The 18314-nt window shown below is 38.2% G+C and overlaps 1 protein-coding gene across 2 annotated transcripts in view; it reads right to left on the bottom strand.

Annotated features, from left to right (window-relative positions):
• The window catches only part of sardh (sarcosine dehydrogenase), a 46200-nt gene that overhangs the window by 8841 nt on the left and 19045 nt on the right, over nt 1-18314 (bottom strand). For both annotated transcript variants that reach the window (XM_061734296.1, XM_061734297.1), the window contains exons 10-17: nt 17141-17227; nt 11305-11395; nt 11010-11151; nt 7373-7456; nt 5750-5863; nt 4588-4726; nt 3158-3271; nt 1762-1909 (exon numbers count right to left, since the gene is read on the bottom strand). In XM_061734296.1, the coding sequence (XP_061590280.1) occupies nt 1762-1909; nt 3158-3271; nt 4588-4726; nt 5750-5863; nt 7373-7456; nt 11010-11151; nt 11305-11395; nt 17141-17227 (919 nt within the window). The remainder of the gene's footprint in view (nt 1-1761; nt 1910-3157; nt 3272-4587; nt 4727-5749; nt 5864-7372; nt 7457-11009; nt 11152-11304; nt 11396-17140; nt 17228-18314) is intronic.

Here is an 18314-nt window from a genome sequence, read left to right as displayed (position 1 = left end):
TTTTACCACATTACCAAAAAAATGTAGATTTACACAAAGGAACGCATGGAGAAATGTAAAAAACCCTACAAAGGTTAGCAAAAAAGTGCTCCAGCTTTTTTCATGACTGTTGACAATTTATGATCCTGCATCTGAAAGATGAGCACAACAGATTCATTTCTGACTATGTGAAGTTATTGTGATCACTAAAAGATGTGATGTGAAGCTCTGACAAAAAAAAAAAAATTAACTCAATATCTGAGTAAACTCAGGACACTAAAAAGAGTAATTGTAATAAAAAAAACACTATAATGTACAGTTGGGTCCATACTTGGATACTCTTAAAACTGTCCTTTAATTATACTTTCAAGTGATGTGGAGTACAGCCCTGTAGCACCCTATAATGTAATAATTTCCTGAAAATGTAATAACGCCTGAAAATGTAATACAATTTGCACTTAACTCAATCAAAAATGTAATAAAACCCAATAATATAATAACTTCACCAATAATGTAATAAAATATCCTGACTGATATTGTAATAACATTTTTACCAATAATGTAATACCTTATTACATTATTGGGAATTTATTACATTTTCAGGTGGGTCTTTTTTTTCTTTTCCAAAACTGATAATGTAATATTTGACAAATAATGTAATATATTTGTTCATTTTCAGTCCAGAGTTCTACATTTTGTGTTTTAAGTATCTAAGAATGTTATATACACTGGATTTGAAACACCAGAATGACTATTGGGTTAAATTGCAGACTTTGAGTACCATGTAATAAATTCCCAATAACGTAATAAGGTATTACATTATTGGTAAAAATGTTATTACAATATCCGTCAGGATATTCTATTACATTATTGGTGAAGTTATTACATTATTGGGTTTTATTACATTTTCGATTGAGTTAAGTGCAAATTTTATTACATTTTCAGGCGTTATTACATTTTCAGGAAATTATTACATTATAGGGTGCTACAAGCCCTCACTGTCCCTGCCTTTGCCACTGCTTTTCAGTGCACATCGGTGCTTGCGCTCACCTTCTACGATCCGCTAACTCTAAATATCACTCAACTTTTCAACTTCCCATCCTTTTGTGTTCAGGCATGAGTCACAACTTGTAAGCCAACGTGTCGCATGCAGATAATCCCTTCCTGAAGATGAGGAATTCATGGAAATCCCAAAAGAACATACTTTTTCCATTTGTCTTACTTTTCCAGGCCTTTACTGCAGCTTTATTCATTTATTTTATTGTATTTTGTGTTTAGAGTTGAGATAATTCTCTTTTTTTACAATCTTTCACTTCCTTATCTTTAAAACCGCCATGAGCTGGGGGCCAGCATGTTTAAGGTCATTGCCTAACTTTATTTTAAAGCTCCTTCAAATCAATTTTTCCTACATTCGGCTGAACCAAAGCAGATACTATATCGCTGAAAACCTGAGAATCCATGATGCTGTTCCTGTCCTCCTGTCACACGATCAATAAAAGCCAGTGTTCCGGTGCTACTGGAAGCCAGAGACGCCTACGCCATCACACAGCCTCGGTGTTTTACAGGTGGTATTGTATACTTCATACATACGTCTTTCCAAACTTGCTCAAATCTCTTTTCTCCCCATTATTCTGGTGCAGGTGGATCTTTGTGTCATTTGTCCGCAGAAAGCCATTGAGAGGCTGGTTTGGATTTTTTAGTTATTTTCAAGCAGTGTCAGAGTTTAATCTGACCTTTGTATTCCACTCCCATCTCCCTCTTGTTTTTTCCCCCTTTACCAACCTCTTGGGTCCTTGGATGCTGATCATCCCCATGTCTTCAGAGTGGTCCGTTAGCTGGCATTGGAACCCTTGGTCCTGCAGAACTGTTCTAATGTGGTTCCAGTTGTGTTCTGCCACACCGCCACCAATGGCCAGGTAGTATGCATCCCCTTAAACAAACGGCAGTGGTAAGGTCGAATAGGACAAAGTTATCAATTTGCCAAAAACGAGAACCATCTACATTCAACACCACTTGTGCGAAGTAGAAAACAATTCGTACACTCAGGCAGAGGTGGGTAGAGTAGCCAAAAATTGTACTCAAGTAAAAGTACTGTTACTTCAGAATAATATGACTCAAGGAGAAGTAAAAAGTAGTCATCCAAATAATTACTTGAGTAAAAGTAAAAAAGTACTTGGTGAAAAAACTACTCAAGTACTGAGTAACTGTTGAGTAACGTCTGATTTATTTTTTAACACAACCATTCAAACAGACAAAAGTACAAAATAATCATCTTCAGGCAAATTAAATCAATAAAATAAATTAATAAAAAATAGCTTTAATTAAAATAAGCTTAAAGTAAATTCAAGTACTTTAATAAATAATAAAATAACAGAATAAAAAAATAAATTAAGCACAAGTAGCACAAAATTTCAAGCCTTTGTACTTTTCTTTTTTAACCAGGCAGAACTAGAACAAACATGAACTCATAGAAACTCTGTGTGTGTTTGAGTCTGTGTAAATGTGACAAAACATGCAAAAACAAACATTTTTCCCAAAGAATCACCCAGTGATCTCATGAGATTGACGCGTACGCGGAGGATTAAAAGAAAAGTAACAGCTCAACGTAGCCTAATGTAGCGGAGTAAGAGAAACAGTTTCTTCTTCACAAATCTACTCAAGTAAAAGTAAAAGTATAGTGATTCAAAACTACTCCTAAAAGTAAAAAAATTCCCCAAATTTACTCAAGTAAATGTAACAGAGTAACTGTAACTCGTTACTACCCACCTCTGCACTCAGGTTTTCCCATCAAAATGTTTGGTCATATTTGTTTAAGTTGGCACTCTTTCCATTATCTTCAGGTGAAAATATTTGTTAAAGAAAATGTCTCAATCATACCAAAGTAACTCTCACAGCTCAGAGGATTTCATTGAAGTGTTTCACTCAAGACTGTAGGGCTGAGCAGTTAATCAAATCTTAATTGTGACTTCATAAAACTCATAATATTCATTACTTAATGAAAGAATTTGTCTAATTTTTCCTACTGGTTCATGATTATTGCTAGCACCATGAATCATGCATCACTGACTCCAGCCTTCATTCGTCTCCCACGGACCAAAAGGGACGGGTTACTTTGGTTTGTATTGCACTTTGAGGTGAAGTGTCGTAGTACAGAGAAATGACAGCTTCTGCTTCTCACCGTTGGATTCTGGTGACAGAGGTAGGTTGGCAGCTCCAGGCTCCAGTCTGCTCACTGTCAGGTCGGCCTCCGCCCCTCCTCTCTTATTCAACATACAGGTGTACACCGTGGAGCCTGAAACATGCACAAAGCACACGCACACACACACACACATTAAACAAGGTTGGCAGTGAAGCTTTTAATTTACAATACAGTAATAACATTAGGGGTGGGCAAAAATATCGATATGGCAATATATCGCGATACTTTTCCAGCCGATTCAATATCGATATTAGAAATTTGAATATCGATATTTTTTTTTTTTTTTTTTTTTAATCCCCGATTTTTTTCCCATTATATCACCCAGTGGTCCTACCTAAGTGACAGTCCTGGGCATTGCCACTCTCTACCAACCCTGGGAGGGCCCTGCACTGAGCTCAGGTTTTATTTCACGTTTTATTTCATTTTATAATTTATTTTTTATATAACACAATTGCCTGTCCTTAAAAAATGAAAAATAATGGACAGAGGTTTATTTATTTATGGATTTATATCTATACTGACTGATCACTGTGCCTGTCCTTTGTTTTAGTTCCATCTTTCTTGTGTTTATTATCATTTGTCACATAATTAAAGCAACCTCATACTAAATTTAATGTTAATTTCATATGATGTAAATAATATGAAAAACATATACAAATAAGTCGTAACTTTAGGTTGTATAGTTATAATAAAACATATATACAACTTGGATTTTAAGATGTGTAATGCATTTTAAAAATTTTCGGTGAACTATGTAGAATATAATAATCGGGATATCGCATAATCGGGATATCGCAATGTGTATCGTATCGTGGCTCAAGTATCGTGATGCGTATCGTATCGTGAGGTCCTTCCCAATACCCACCCCTAAATAACATCTAATTTTTTTAATGAACATCTGAACTGTAATAAGACACATAGTTAGAGGCTGAGTAAGTCTTTGTTTTCTTGTTAAAGAAGTTATTAGAGACTCTGCAGCAATGTAGGAAAAATGCATGTCTATATCTAGCTTACAGTTCAAGGCAACTAAAATGTATTTACAGCTTTATCAAATGTGTCATCACTTCATATTTATCACATGGTAAGGGAAGAGTATTGTAATTAAGAGTGTTACCTTTTTCCTGAAAAAAGGATTTCTGATTTAATTTCAAATGATTTTTTTTATTTTACATGTTTTTGATTTAAGAACCAGATAAACATCAATTGGCCGTGGTCTGAGAGGCTTCACGAGGTAGTAAAGACACTTCAATCCACTTCTAACGTGACCTCTGAGACTCATTTACAACCAGTATTTTGGGGATTTTGTAGAGAACGGTCTGTTTTTCTGATGTGTTGGCATCTTTGTAGCCCTTTCAAGCCCTTCCATGTGTGTTTTTCTATTTATTTTCTAAGGCAGCAAAAACACTGACCTGGCTTTTTGTTGACATCAGCTGTGAACAGCCAATCAGCTGCTTTCTTGGCATCTGGTCCGGTGAGATAGAATTTTCCAAAGTAGGACATGTCAAACACAGCCACGCCGTGTCTACATGAAAGGCACTCACTTTTAATCTGCATTAAAAACAAACACACAGGCACACACACACACGCGCGCACACACACGTAATGAAATGATTAAATGAAGCATGATTCCCTGTCTATGACAGATGTGACATTCCTGAGAAGTCTGCTTTTAACAGGTACAGCTTTTACGTCAGAGTTCCTCACAGGAGAGAAATTCAAGTAAACGTAACAGACAGATTTTTACATCAAAGTTGTCAGTCTCTCCTGTGACCGTCAACCTGGTGAGTTAGTTTTGATGTCTCAGAACTCTTTCAGCACCATTACACTTACTTAAAGGGGACCTATTATGAAAAACACGTTTTTTCTTGCTTTAACATATATAAAGTGGTCTCCCCTCAGCCTGCCAACTCAGAGAAGGAGGAAAGCAACCAAATTCTGCAGTGTCTGTACAGCCGCCCGGATGAGCCATCCAGTGTGATGTGGCTTCTACGAGCCGTTCAGATTCTGCTCCCGTCGTTACGTAACGACAGGAGCGATTTACATTAGGTTGACCTCCGATGTGTGAAACCACGCCCACAACTAACTCCGCCGGCCGGAGCTTCCGACATTTTTTCGTAGCGGTGTATCGCGTCATTCAGGCAGCCAATCAGCACAGAGCCTCATTATCATAGCCTCCCCGCCCACTCAGAATCCCACATAGATAATGAGGTTAGAGAATGGGAAGATTAAGACATGGCTCAGAGGCTGAATTTCTAATTTATTTAGCAAAAACAATCAAAAGCTTGTTTTTAAGACATTCAAGGCCTGTTTAAAATAGGTATTACATGCCATAATTGGTCCCCTTTAAGATACCCATTGCTGTCACCTTTTCATGAAAGAAATGTATGACTAGTTCCCATGAAGGAAGATGCTTTCTTTCCTCTCAGGAGCCTTCAGGGAGTAACAGACTGACAACTTTTATCTCTAGAAACACACTAAGTTGAACCCAGATTCATAACACTGCTGTGTACTGTAAAACAGCAAAAAAAACAAACAACAAACTAAAACATATATCTGTCCTTGGTGTCTTACCACATCATGATGTGGAGGGAAGTCAAAGGTGTACTCTTTTCCGAGGAGTTCGTTGTATTTATAGTTTTCATTCTTCTTAATGTCATAAGCTCCATAATAATCGTAGTTTTTAATCTGTAAACACATTTACACATTTACATTCACATAAACATTAGAGTGGAAAAGTTGTCCATTTATTGCCTTAAACAGTTGCTTTCCAGAAAATGATCTAAAGAAAGTGAGAAACATTACACACTATTGGCTTTTTTTTTTTTTAAATGTCTTCCCAGATGACGTCTGTGCACATGTGGAAGTGATTCTGAAGTCTGCATCTGATTGTGTACTGTGTGCATGTGTGTATATGTGTATGTGTGCATGTGTGTATGTGTGTATGTGTGCATGTGTGTATGTGTGTATGTGTGCATGTGTGCATGTGTGCATGTGTGCATGTGTGTATGTGTGTATGTGTGTATATGTGCATGTGTGCATGTGTGTATGTGTGTATGTGTGTATGTGTGCATGTGTGTATGTGTGTATATGTGTATGTGTGTATGTGTGTATGTGTGCATGTGTGTATGTGTGTATATGTGTATGTGTGCATGTGTGCATGTGTGCATGTGTGTATGTGTGTATGTGTGTATGTGTGCATGTGTGTATGTGTGTATATGTGTATGTGTGTAAGTGTGTATGTGTGCGTGTGTGTGTATGTGTGCATGTGTGTATGTGTGCATGTGTGTATATGCGTATGTGTACTGTGTGCATGTGTGTATGTGTGCATGTGTGCATGTGTGCATGTGTGTATGTGTGTATGTGTGTATGTGTGCATGTGTGCATGTGTGTATGTGTACTGTGTGCATGTGTGCATGTGTGTTGTGTGCATGTGTGCATGTGTGCATGTGTGCATGTGTGCATGTGTGCATGTGTGTATGTGTGTATGTGTGCATGTGTGTATATGTGCATGTGTGCATGTGTGCATGTGTGTATGTGTGTATGTGTGTATGTGTGTATGTGTGTATGTGTGCATGTGTGTATATGTGTATGTGTACTGTGTGCATGTGTGTATGTGTGTATGTGTGTATGTGTGTATGTGTGCATGTGTGTATATGTGCATGTGTGTATGTGTGCATGTGTGTATGTGTGTATGTGTGTATGTGTGCATGTGTGTATATGTGCATGTGTGTATGTGTGCATGTGTGTATGTGTGTATATGTGCATGTGTGTATGTGTGTATGTGTGTATGTGTGTATGTGTGTATGTGTGTATGTGTGCATGTGTGTATATGTGCATGTGTGTATGTGTGCATGTGTGTATGTGTGTATGTGTGTATGTGTGTATGTGTGTATGTGTGTATGTGTGCATGTGTGTATATGTGCATGTGTGTATGTGTGCATGTGTGTATGTGTGTATGTGTGTATGTGTGTATGTGTGCATGTGTGTATGTGTGTATGTGTGTATGTGTGTATGTGTGTATGTGTGTATGTGTGCATGTGTGTATGTGTGCATGTGTGTATGTGTGTATGTGTGCATGTGTGTATGTGTGTATGTGTGCATGTGTGTATATGTGCATGTGTGTATGTGTGCATGTGTGTATGTGTGCATGTGTGTATGTGTGCATGTGTGCATATGTGTATGTGTGCAGCTCACAGGGGCAGGTCCCTCTTTGTTGAACCAGCCAGGTCTTTCCCAGCCATGTCGCTCTTGGAACACGCAGCCCTGCCCTGTTAGCACCTGTGATCAAAATAAAAGTAAATTACAAATTAATAAATCAAAATAAGCAAAAATAATATGCTGGCCACATACGCAAAAATTAAAGAAATTCTGTTAAATCAGTAAATTAAACATGCACAGAGTATACAATGTTGACTTAAATGTAAAAAAAACAACAAAATACTACATTCAGTACGTGTAATTGATCGTCTTCATATCACTGATGTAGCAGGTCTGTGCTAAACTACTTTACGTTAGTAAACTGATTAATTAACTGTGATCAATTTGATCCTTTTTAATTCTGTACTGGTCTCCACCACAGAAAACATACAAAATAATAAATATAAAAATAAAAAGTGAACTTTGAGCAATGAGGCCTCCATGTTCATCAGCTAATTGTTAATATTGACACATATAAGGTAGACCTTGTTTAAGGTGGATTTGAACAGCCACCTGTGAGTTATGTCACCTACCTGTGTGACTGACAAAAAAATAATTAGCGGCTTAATGCCGATCAAAAGCTATTACACAAACATGGCAGCAAGTGTGTATCTGAAACATTTTATATTCATCTTGATAGTCGTTTTTGCCGTTAAAGAGATGGTAAGATTTTAAAAGTACCCCCTTCATCATGTCACCACAACAACCCAACTTCTGTATTTCACTGATTTTATCCATTGTTACAATAAGGATTAGTTCACCTTCATCTCTTCGAGAATTGAGGGAAAGAGAAAAAAAATGTAACAGGGCTACATATTAAAATTCTTACCTAACAAAGAAATTAACTAATTAGATTCACCATTTGTTTTGCCCAAACTGATCCAAAAAACGACTCAGTTCTTAATAGCATTTACATGAGCTATTTCAAGGCTCTACGTCATCCCTGTTAAGACTGACAGTCGCCCACATTTAGTTCTGTAGGTATGTTCTGTTATGCTCATCTCCAAATAGGCATCGGGCTGTCTCTTGCCAAAACTTCCCACACTGAGATATATTTACAATCTGTGCTACCAAGGAGGAGAAAATGCGTGAGCTGCAGAATCAGAGATGTCGTCCTTGTGGTCTGAAATCTGAAATGAGCCTCTACTGTAGAGTCTACAGCATCCAAAAATGACAATCTCATTATCCGCACAGATACTGATCAGAACCAAAAAAAGGATAGGGTATATCTAATTGCTATAATACATTAAAACATAGTGCATTAGTTATTTTTACAAATTTAATGAGTTATAAATTAAGACTGATGGTTTAAAGTTAAAACAAAAAGTTAAAGGTTTACCAACACTTTGCATCTGTGCTTTCTATGTGTGTGTGTGTGTGTGTGTGTGTGTGTGTGTGTGTGTTCACTGTGAACATCTTTGAAAGCAAAGTCTTGAAAAGGTCCAACATGAGTTATTTATGATACATGAAAAATGTCAAGAAAGATAAATAAAAGGGCTACGAAAAAGCACAAGATATGACACATTAAAAATAGTGACATCTTTGCCAATGGATCTTGTGTGACACTAATCTCTTCAGAAAAATGCCTACATGCGAGAGAGGCCACAACCGCAACCGTTGAAAGTGACTGAAGTCTCGTAGAAGAAAACACGCCTAAGTGGATCACTAATGTGTGCAGTATGGTTGAGAAATTCTAAGAAATGAAGCTGAAAGACACCTGAGACCAGATTACCAAAGCCGAGTGCATCATTTACAGTTCTGCTTGCAGGGACTGCATTAGTGAACGTAGCTGCTGGGGGTGAGCTGCCCCGCTACTGCCATCTGCCTGAGTCTGAATCAGCCATGTGCTTCTACATTTGACCAGAGGAGAAAGAGTGTGACAGAGAGGAGTGAAAGGGGAGTAACAAAAAAGTAAACAGATAAGAGGAAAAGGAGTTGAATGGTGGAATTATCCGTCCATCACTGTCCATCAGAGGAAAGACACCTGGAAAGGAAGCTGATTGTTCCCTAACATTTTGTGTCACTTACAAGTAATAAGTTTGGAGGCTCTAAATCTCCTCATTTCTATTTTTACATCTTCAACTCCCTTCCTTGCCTACACTTTTCACATCTTAATGCCTCCCAAGTGGGATGTGAGTCAAAACGACGGGGCGAGTGATGAAATTATGGTCTCTGTCGTCAAGATAGTTCATGCTCATCTGACTACTATATATTCATTTTGATTTACAAGGTGGGGTTGATTTGCCACGACACTTTACACATCACAGATAGCACCAAGATTTCCCTAAAGGATACACGTTGCACATATTTTTGGTGAGATACATTTTTGAGTCACGGGTGAAAAGATAAGAGGAAAGAGGAGACACGCAGGGCAAAAAACAAAAAAAAGGGAGAGAAATGAGTTATATTTTCCTCATAATCAGATACATCTTGTGAGAATCAATAAAGATAATCAATAAATTATCTCTAAATATTAAGAAAACAAAATTCATGGTTTTTGGGAATCAAAATGAAAGTGATGGTAATATTAAATTAAAAATATGTAATGTTGATATTGAAAGGGTTTTTGAGACTAAATTCCTTGGGGTTGTCATCGACCAAAAGTTAACATGGAAACAACACATTGAATATATTAAAGGGAAAATTTCAAAATCACTCGCAATCCTGTATAAATCCAGAAATATACTGAATTCCAAGGCCTTGCATTTGATTTACTACTCATTAATTGTTCCCTATTTATCTTACTGTGTGGAATTGTGGGGATCCACCTTTAAAACCACCTTAAATTCAATAATAAAACTTCAAAAACGAGCCATACGTATCATCAATAAGGCTGATTACTACGCTCACACAGATCCACTTTTTCTAAATTCTCATGTTATTAAATTTTATGATTTGTTTTATTTTAAAATCATGCAAATTATGTTTAAAGCAAAATCAAAAATGCTCCCTGACCCAATACAGAGGTTCTTTTCAATTCAGGAGACTCGTTACAATCTTAGAGGTGTCTGTAATTTCACTGTACAAATAGCTAAAAAAGGTATGAAAAGGAGATGTGTCTCCATCGTTGGAGTTAAATTCTGGAATGATGCCAACATAAATTTAAAAACATGTCATTCTTTTGTTGTATTTAAGAAAATGGTTTGTAAAGCTATTTTTGAAGCTTATAAGTGTAATTGACCATCTGTTAATGTTTCTTTGCTTTTCTATTGTTTCTTTGCCTTTTGTTGTTTCTTTGCTTTTTTATTCCCTTTTTGGTTTTCTGGAGGTCGGTAGCCAAAAATAGAAAGTTGGTACAATAGGATAGGCTTTTATAAGCAGTTTGCTTCAGCCTATGCCTTTTGTATGAAAAGTTAATGCTGTGTACAATGTTTTTTGGTGTTGTTTTGTGTTGCAATGACTGAATAGACTTCATTCAATCCAGTTTCTTTGGAAGGAAATTGATTCCAGCAATTTTCAGAAAACTCTTTGACAGGTGTCCAGTAAATATCTGTGTGAACAGGTAGTTTGTGGAGCCAAGTTTGGTTTCTTGTTCCCCCTTATAACCCTTACCCTTAGTTAGTGTGTCTAACTCGCAGTTATTAAAAAACAAACATGATTAAGCACTGCAGCAGTGATCAAACCTCTCATTTACCTCATGGAACGGGTCCTTCCTCATGTTCCGGCTGGCCAGCGGCTCATCAAAGGGGAACACCACAGAGTAGTTTTTAGCATATGACTCATGGCTTCTCTCTCTGATCCAGCACATATTGTCTGTCAGGGAGTTGTGAAAGCGTCTGAGAGAGGAGGGAGAGGAGTTGAAAAGGACAAGCTCATTAAAAGTCACAATCGCTTTATTAGGAGTTAATTATAACAGTGTTCCTCGTGGTCTTTGCTGAAATGCCTGTTGGGAGGCGATTCATTTGAAGATTTTGTGCTTTTTGATGTACCTGATGTCGTATCCATACATGTCCTTCTCAGGGCGGCCGTGAATGATCCAGTGAGCCAGCTCTCTACCACAACCCCCTCCCAGCATCATACCTGACACGGAAAGAGAAGACAGAATTGGCGTGAGCAGCATCCTCTTGTCACATTGCCTCATATTAAGACAAGGCAAGGCAAGTTTATTTATATGGCACAATTCAACACAAGTTAATTCAAAGTGCTTTACATCAAAATTAAAAGCGGCAAGACACAATTAAACAGTAAATAACAAATAAAATGAAATAAAATGATAAGAAAAGAGGTACAATAATAAAAAGCACAAGTTGTTAAAAAGTAAGGGCAGTAGAGTACAGCAGGTACACATCTCATTCTTAAAGGGGACCTATTATGAAAAACAGGTTTTTTCTTGCTTTAACATATATAAAGTGGTCTCCCCTCAGCCTGCCAACTCAGAGAAGGAGGAAAGCAACCAGATTCTGCAGTGTCTGTACAGCTGCCCGGATGAGCCATCCAGTGTGATGTGGATCTACGAGCCGTTCAGATTCCGCTCCCGTCGTTACGTAACGACGTTGGCTTCCGATGCGTGAAACCACGCCCACAACAACTCCGTCGGCCGGAGCTTCCGCCATTTTCTACGCGTCATTCAGGCATCCAATCAGCACAGAGCCTCATTATCATAGCCCCTCCCACTCAGAATCCTGCATAGATAATGAGGTTAGAGACTGGGATGATAAAGACACGGCTCAGAGGCTCAATTTCTAATTTATTTAGTAAAAAAAATCAAGAGCTTGTTTTTAAGACATTGGGGGCATGTTTAAAATAGGTATCAGGTGCCATAATAGGTCCCCTTTAAAATGGCAAGAATGATGTTTCTATACGGTCAAAACGTACAAAGACCTGGTCAAATACAGTATTACAAAAGTAATCTGTAACAATTTGTACGGTGAATTAAACCAATTTGACAATTCTATGCCACAATGCCTGTTTCCAGGTCTTAATATTAAAGAAACAATGAGCAATGTCAAGCAATGCATCTTCTGATTCTGTCATCAATCCATCTAAACAGAAAATCTTTGAGACCCTGTGTCTGCTTCTGATAATTGTGGTGTAAAAAAGAAAACACTAAAAAAACATGCCTATTAGAACATCCCTGAACTCAGGTGACAGAATCATTTCAAATGACTGATAGTCAAACAGAAAAAAGGTGTCACCTTACGCATGAAAGACATGTTTCCCTTCTTCTGTATTATGTTCGAGGCAAATTAATTGCAGTATAAACATTTGATCAATCATTGGTTTGGCTGTAGAGGGATCTTTTTGCTCACCAAAGGTGGAGCCTTTCAGGACTGCAAGAGCACCTCATTAATGTGGAAAATAGAAAAAAGGTGATCTGCCTCAGCCTCCACGTGATACATTACCCACAGAGGATTGCGTTGACCTTTGCGCCACCATTTGACCCTTCCTTGCAGGAGCCCCTGAGCAATCTGACCTCATCACGTTGCTTTCAGCAGCTGCAGCATTCTGTTTGTTACTGACCAACCAGCAAACAAACAATCACAACTGAATGCTACAATCATTCAAGGCCCAAACCTGCTGACTTCATGAACCAGACTAGGGATGGGCGGTATGGACTAAAAAATGTATCACCATAATTTCTGGCATTTATCCCGATAACGATAAAAATGACGATAAAAATAATACCAATTCAACTCCACCTTTTTAACTATAAATCTATCTCTCTCTCAGTTCGCCTACCTCCATGTTTGTTACACAAAAACGTCATCAACGGGAATTTATCTTCCTTCCTTCCTTCCTTCCTTCCTTCCTTCCTTCCTTCCTTCCTTCCTTCCTTCCTTCCTTCCTTCCTTCCTTCCTTCCTTCCTTCCTTCCTTCCTTCCTTCCTTCCTTCCTTCCTTCCTTCCTTCCTTCCTTCCTTCCTTCCTTCCTTCCTTCCTTCCTTCCTTCCTTCCTTCCTTCCTTCCTTCCTTCCTTCCTTCCTTCCTTCCTTCACATTGTGCGTTGATTTAAAACAGAACCATAAATCAGTTTTACACAAAAACGTCATCAACGGGAATTTATCGTTTTTACCGCGAGATGACAAATTCTTACCGTGGGGAATTTTTTGGACGGTTTATCGTGAACGGTAAAATATCGCCCATTCCTAAACCAGACCTTTCTTTTTATCACCCAGCGCTTGGACTGTGTGGATCATAATTTGCATATGTTTTAATTCTGTATGTACTCTCTTGCATGTGCTGCAGCATGTCCACCGTGACCTCACATCCCTCCATCTTCATCTCTCACAGCGATTCCTGTTCCTCCGTCTCTCATTACTTCAGTCATCTGCAGGCACTCAGGGCCTGCAAGGACATTTGAACGGCTGGCTTGGCGGGCTGGATGGACAGATAGATGGGTCTCGGGATTGAGAGATAAAGAAGGGAGGGTGAGAGGAGGAGGACGGAGTTCTCCCAAGACAAAGTGTTGACAACCAGTAAGGCGAGGGGTCACTGACAAATCCCTCCTGAGACAGGCAAGCCCTCATGCTTGCGTTTCGTCACACCTCGTCTCACTTTCTACACTTTTCTTCCTCACTTTAAGCATCCTTTATGCCGTTCATATATCTTATTCTTTTAATATTATCATCTTCTAATATGACATTATTATAACAGCGTTGCTCTTACTTTTCCCTTCCCCTCTGACATTTACAGTGATGCTGCAAGCAATTTAAATGCTGGTTGTTGTTGGGTTTTTTTTTAGGCTGGGAAGAAACACATCTGTATTTGCCTGTCTGTTGTAAAGTAAAACAAAGACATAGACATCTAGGTCAAAACTATTTTCAAATATTGCACTTGCTGATTTAATATGTGCACTCTAAGAATGGAAATGGGTTCAAAATTTAAGGAAATCTATAACAGCAAGAGGGTAAATTCATAATCTTGCTCTGCTAAGCATTAAACACATCACAACGATAAAGATAACTTTTTTCCTGTTTAAATAAGAAAACAATGTGTCTTTTTTGTCCAATACAAAAATATTAGTGTTGTCTACTCAAGCCTCTCAAACCCACTGTGCCCTTAAAAGTGCAAAACCATTAAATCTTAATATAATCTTAAAAGGTCAGTTGTGACACTTTTATCCAAACTTAGAAAAAAAAGGAACATAATCAAGACAAAACAGGAAACAAAGATTTTCAGTATTTAGAATCACCTTAGATAGTGAAATGTAAAGGAGAGTTAGATTAGATTAGTTCGATTGGACAGTTAGGAGAAAAGATAAATACCACAAACGGAGAAGTTGGTTATAAAGCCTGATGACATTCCTTGACTGGCTTTGGAAACCTCCTTCACGGAGACCGTTGAGGGAATTCAGGATTTAGCATCTACATTTAGGTATTTTTTCATGCTGCATTGGATCAACCAATTAGGCTGCATTGCGACCGGTCTGTCTGAAAGAGCACAATTCAGAAGCCGTCTCCTTTATCCGGCAGCTTCTCCTTCCAGCCACTGTTAGACCATAGCGCCCACCCTCATTTGCCAGCTATAGAGGCTGCTGCTTTTGTGTGTTAATATAAAGTCAAATCTTGGTCATGAAAATCCACCAACAAACGCCTCTGAAGTTCCCAAAATCCTCAACTAACTGTTGTCATCCAGCTTCATCCTCCACGGTCAAACATAAGCTGACAAGCAGCTTGTTTAGCCATCACATTTACCTCACAAATGTTTTATCCAGCAGCAACATTTTCATCATCAAACTCAAACGGATCAATGCTCTTTCACACTGAAGTGTCATTTGGATTATTCTAAAAGCTTGTGGTAATTTCCAAAATACTTTTCTCTTATATTGGGGAGCATAAGGCTTACAATGAAAGGTTTTTGTGTCATATTTGTAGTTTGTTCAGAGGCTGGGAAAAGCAGGGGTCATTGCAAAAGACTTCCTCTGCTGAGAAATTGAAAACTGAGAATGAACACATCTTTATAATTTAAGAGGGAGGTGAACTGCAGGTGAAATTGAATGAGCTAAAAATAGTCATTTCAAGTATAAATAAAGCTTTTCAAAACGTTACAATTCATTTTGAAACCACAGGAGAAACCCAGGGAAAGAGGAGGAACCCTGGAGAGCTTTAATGATGGCAAACAATGCTCCTAATGGAGAAGTAAAAAACTCAAACTTGTTCAAATCCACAGATAAGACATTTTAGATGACAAAGAAAAGAATAAATGGCCCTGTGGTGCAACTGCCTTCAAACTCCTGATTTCTCAGTAACATGGCATTACACATAGTAAGGATTAATAACAGAAATAGGATTGATCTTTTTATCATCTATTAAACCACAATTATAAGAAAAGACAAGAGGTGAGCTTGTCGTAGCGTGCATTTCTAACTATGTCTTGGAATTATGTATTTCCATTCATGCAGGCTATTTTCTGTGTGTTACAAAGTGAGACGCAGCCTCAGCTGAGCACACTCCATCATGTTGGGATGCTGAGCATAACTGTGATGCAGCTGTGTCAGAGCTGCTGCAGCTAATAGCAGTTGTATAACATTGATAAATACTACAGTAAATAAATATGCTCAAGTCAAGTTTTCAAGAGATCAAGACGATTATTCAGGCTGCGAGAATACGCAAGTTGGGGTTGCCAAGCAACAACAGCAACTTTTTACAGCCTATCAATAAAATCTAAATTAACTCCAGCAAAAGAAAAGATTCAAAAAGGTATGGAGCGTATGAGGATAGATTTATTTTTTTATTTTTATTCACTTTGACCTTGCAAGTTCTGAATTTTCACCCTTCTCTGGCAGTGCTTGCAGTCAACAGATCTGTTTAAGAGAAAAAGTGAAAGTGACAGAAGGCTTGCTGAGGGAATGTGGAGGCTGGGGAAGAAAGAGAGTGGCCTGAATCTGAGAGCGACTGGCAGATGAAGGGTAGTAGGAGGGAGTATTTATACCTACCCATGTAATCTGTGGACAAAAACTAAACGAATGGTACTTTTATACATTTATATTATGCCATTAAGAAGCTATGTGAGAGCTTTGGGCAGAAGAACAAACGCAAATAGAAGAAAACTGCCTCCAGCCTTTATGGTCTAATTGCTTAATAAAACCATATTTTATGCAGCGTTTAAGCAGCACAGGTACAATGTGAGCCAATACAAGAGAGCTAGAAGGTGACTCTGCATCTGCATGAACCCCCGATAACCTGACAAAGCATTAACATAACTGCAGGATGGGACTAATGGATTCATGGTTGAGAGGTTGAGAAACAAAAGAGCAAGTGAGGAGGTGGTCTTGACCAGCAAGAACCCGTCATTAATTTGCCACAAGGTTTAGGGGTTACATGCAAGTGTTGACAACACTGTCCTGGATGCCCACTCTTCAGGAATCCACTTCCCTGCACCTCCCGAGCTTTTGTCAGCACACCTTTGGCTAGACCTTGTAGTCCTTTGCTCTAATGCAGAGAGGAGCGTTCTCGCAGCAGTCTGTTAATGCCCATCGTGGTAACTTAAGCCTTTTAGTCTCCGTCTCTCTCCATTGTTTTTCAGACCACTTAGATGCCAGTATTCCCTCCTTTCTAATGCCAGAGGTAAATTCAGTGAAATAATGGAGCGTCTTGGATTGGTTGTGGGTGAAATTGTGCGTGCATGTGTTGCCTGTGAACTCTGAAAAATGAAAACCTAATCTGTTAACCATTTGTGCCTTGAGAACCTGGGCAGACATCGACAAACACAGTTCAAGTCTGGTTAAAAAAAACAACCAACTATCCTTCAGTCATTTTGTCTTGTTTTCTTCTTGTTTATTCTGCCTTTTTTGTTTAAACCCCCCCCCAATAGATCCAGGACATACCAGCGCTGTTGAAGCCACAGCCCAGGAAGAAACCTCTGACTTCTGGAGCTTCTCCCATCAGCGGCTTGTGGTCTGCTGTGAACGACTCTGAAACCAGATACAGAGATAAAATTCATGGGTAAACACGTAAAATATGCACAAACATCTAAGCCCACAACAGGCACCAATTTTCTCTATTTGATTTTCTCATGTTTATATATATATATATATATATATATATAAATAGAGAAAATGGGTATGGGTTAAGGCTGTTCGATTTTGCCCAAAAATAAAATCTCGATTTTTTTCTCTCAAAATCCGATTTTCGATTACGATTACGATTATTTTGTGAATTGACAAAAGGCAAAGAAATGATTTCAAATATGCTGTTTTTTTATTGAACATTTGCCCCATTGGGCTTTAAGTGCAAACTTTGCTCTTATTAAACCAAAAATGAATGAATAAAGTGCAAAACTCTGTAAAATAAGTTGAAAAAAAGTTTTAAAAAATATAATAAAATATAAAGTTTTATCTCTGAAAAAAAAAATCAGCAAATCAGCACTTGCAAACATACAGTAAGTTATATTTCCAATTAAATAAAACAAGACATTTTCTAATTAAACTAAACTGGGTCTTTGCATGCTAAATAATAATGCAACCCATGAAGGAGGTAGAGGTGTGTAATGTCAGTCATTACATTTGCTATTCACATTTGCAAGTTTTTTTGAAGTTGTTTTGCAAGGAACACGAGCCGGTCTACCGCATCTGGCTTGAGGGATGCCCGGTGGCATGTTACAACGCCCCCTCCTACACTAAAGAGCCTCTCCCATGGGGCACTTGTCGCAGGTATTGAGAGGTATTTCCATCAATCATTAATATGTGTGCAGACAAGGTTAAAAAAATTTTTAAAAAAAGTGAAAAATCGATTTTACGATTTTCACGTTTTAACATCGTTCTAATTACATAATCGCGATTACGATTTAAAATCGATTAATCGAACAGCCCTAGTATGGGTATGTGTGTGTGTGTGTGTGTGTGTGTTCCACTCTTCTTATCTGGTTTTTCTAGTTACTAATAACTAAATTATTCAACAATCTTCAGCTGATAACAGCTGCAGGCCATTCGCTCGGAGCATCCATAGGGTACGTGCTACGGTTAGGCAAGTGGCGTTTATTCAGTGAAATAAGCCTCTGTG

Source organism: Cololabis saira, chromosome 11, assembly GCF_033807715.1.
Source record: "Cololabis saira isolate AMF1-May2022 chromosome 11, fColSai1.1, whole genome shotgun sequence".
NCBI lineage: Eukaryota > Metazoa > Chordata > Actinopteri > Beloniformes > Belonidae > Cololabis > Cololabis saira.
This window is presented reverse-complemented; position numbering and strand designations above follow the sequence as displayed.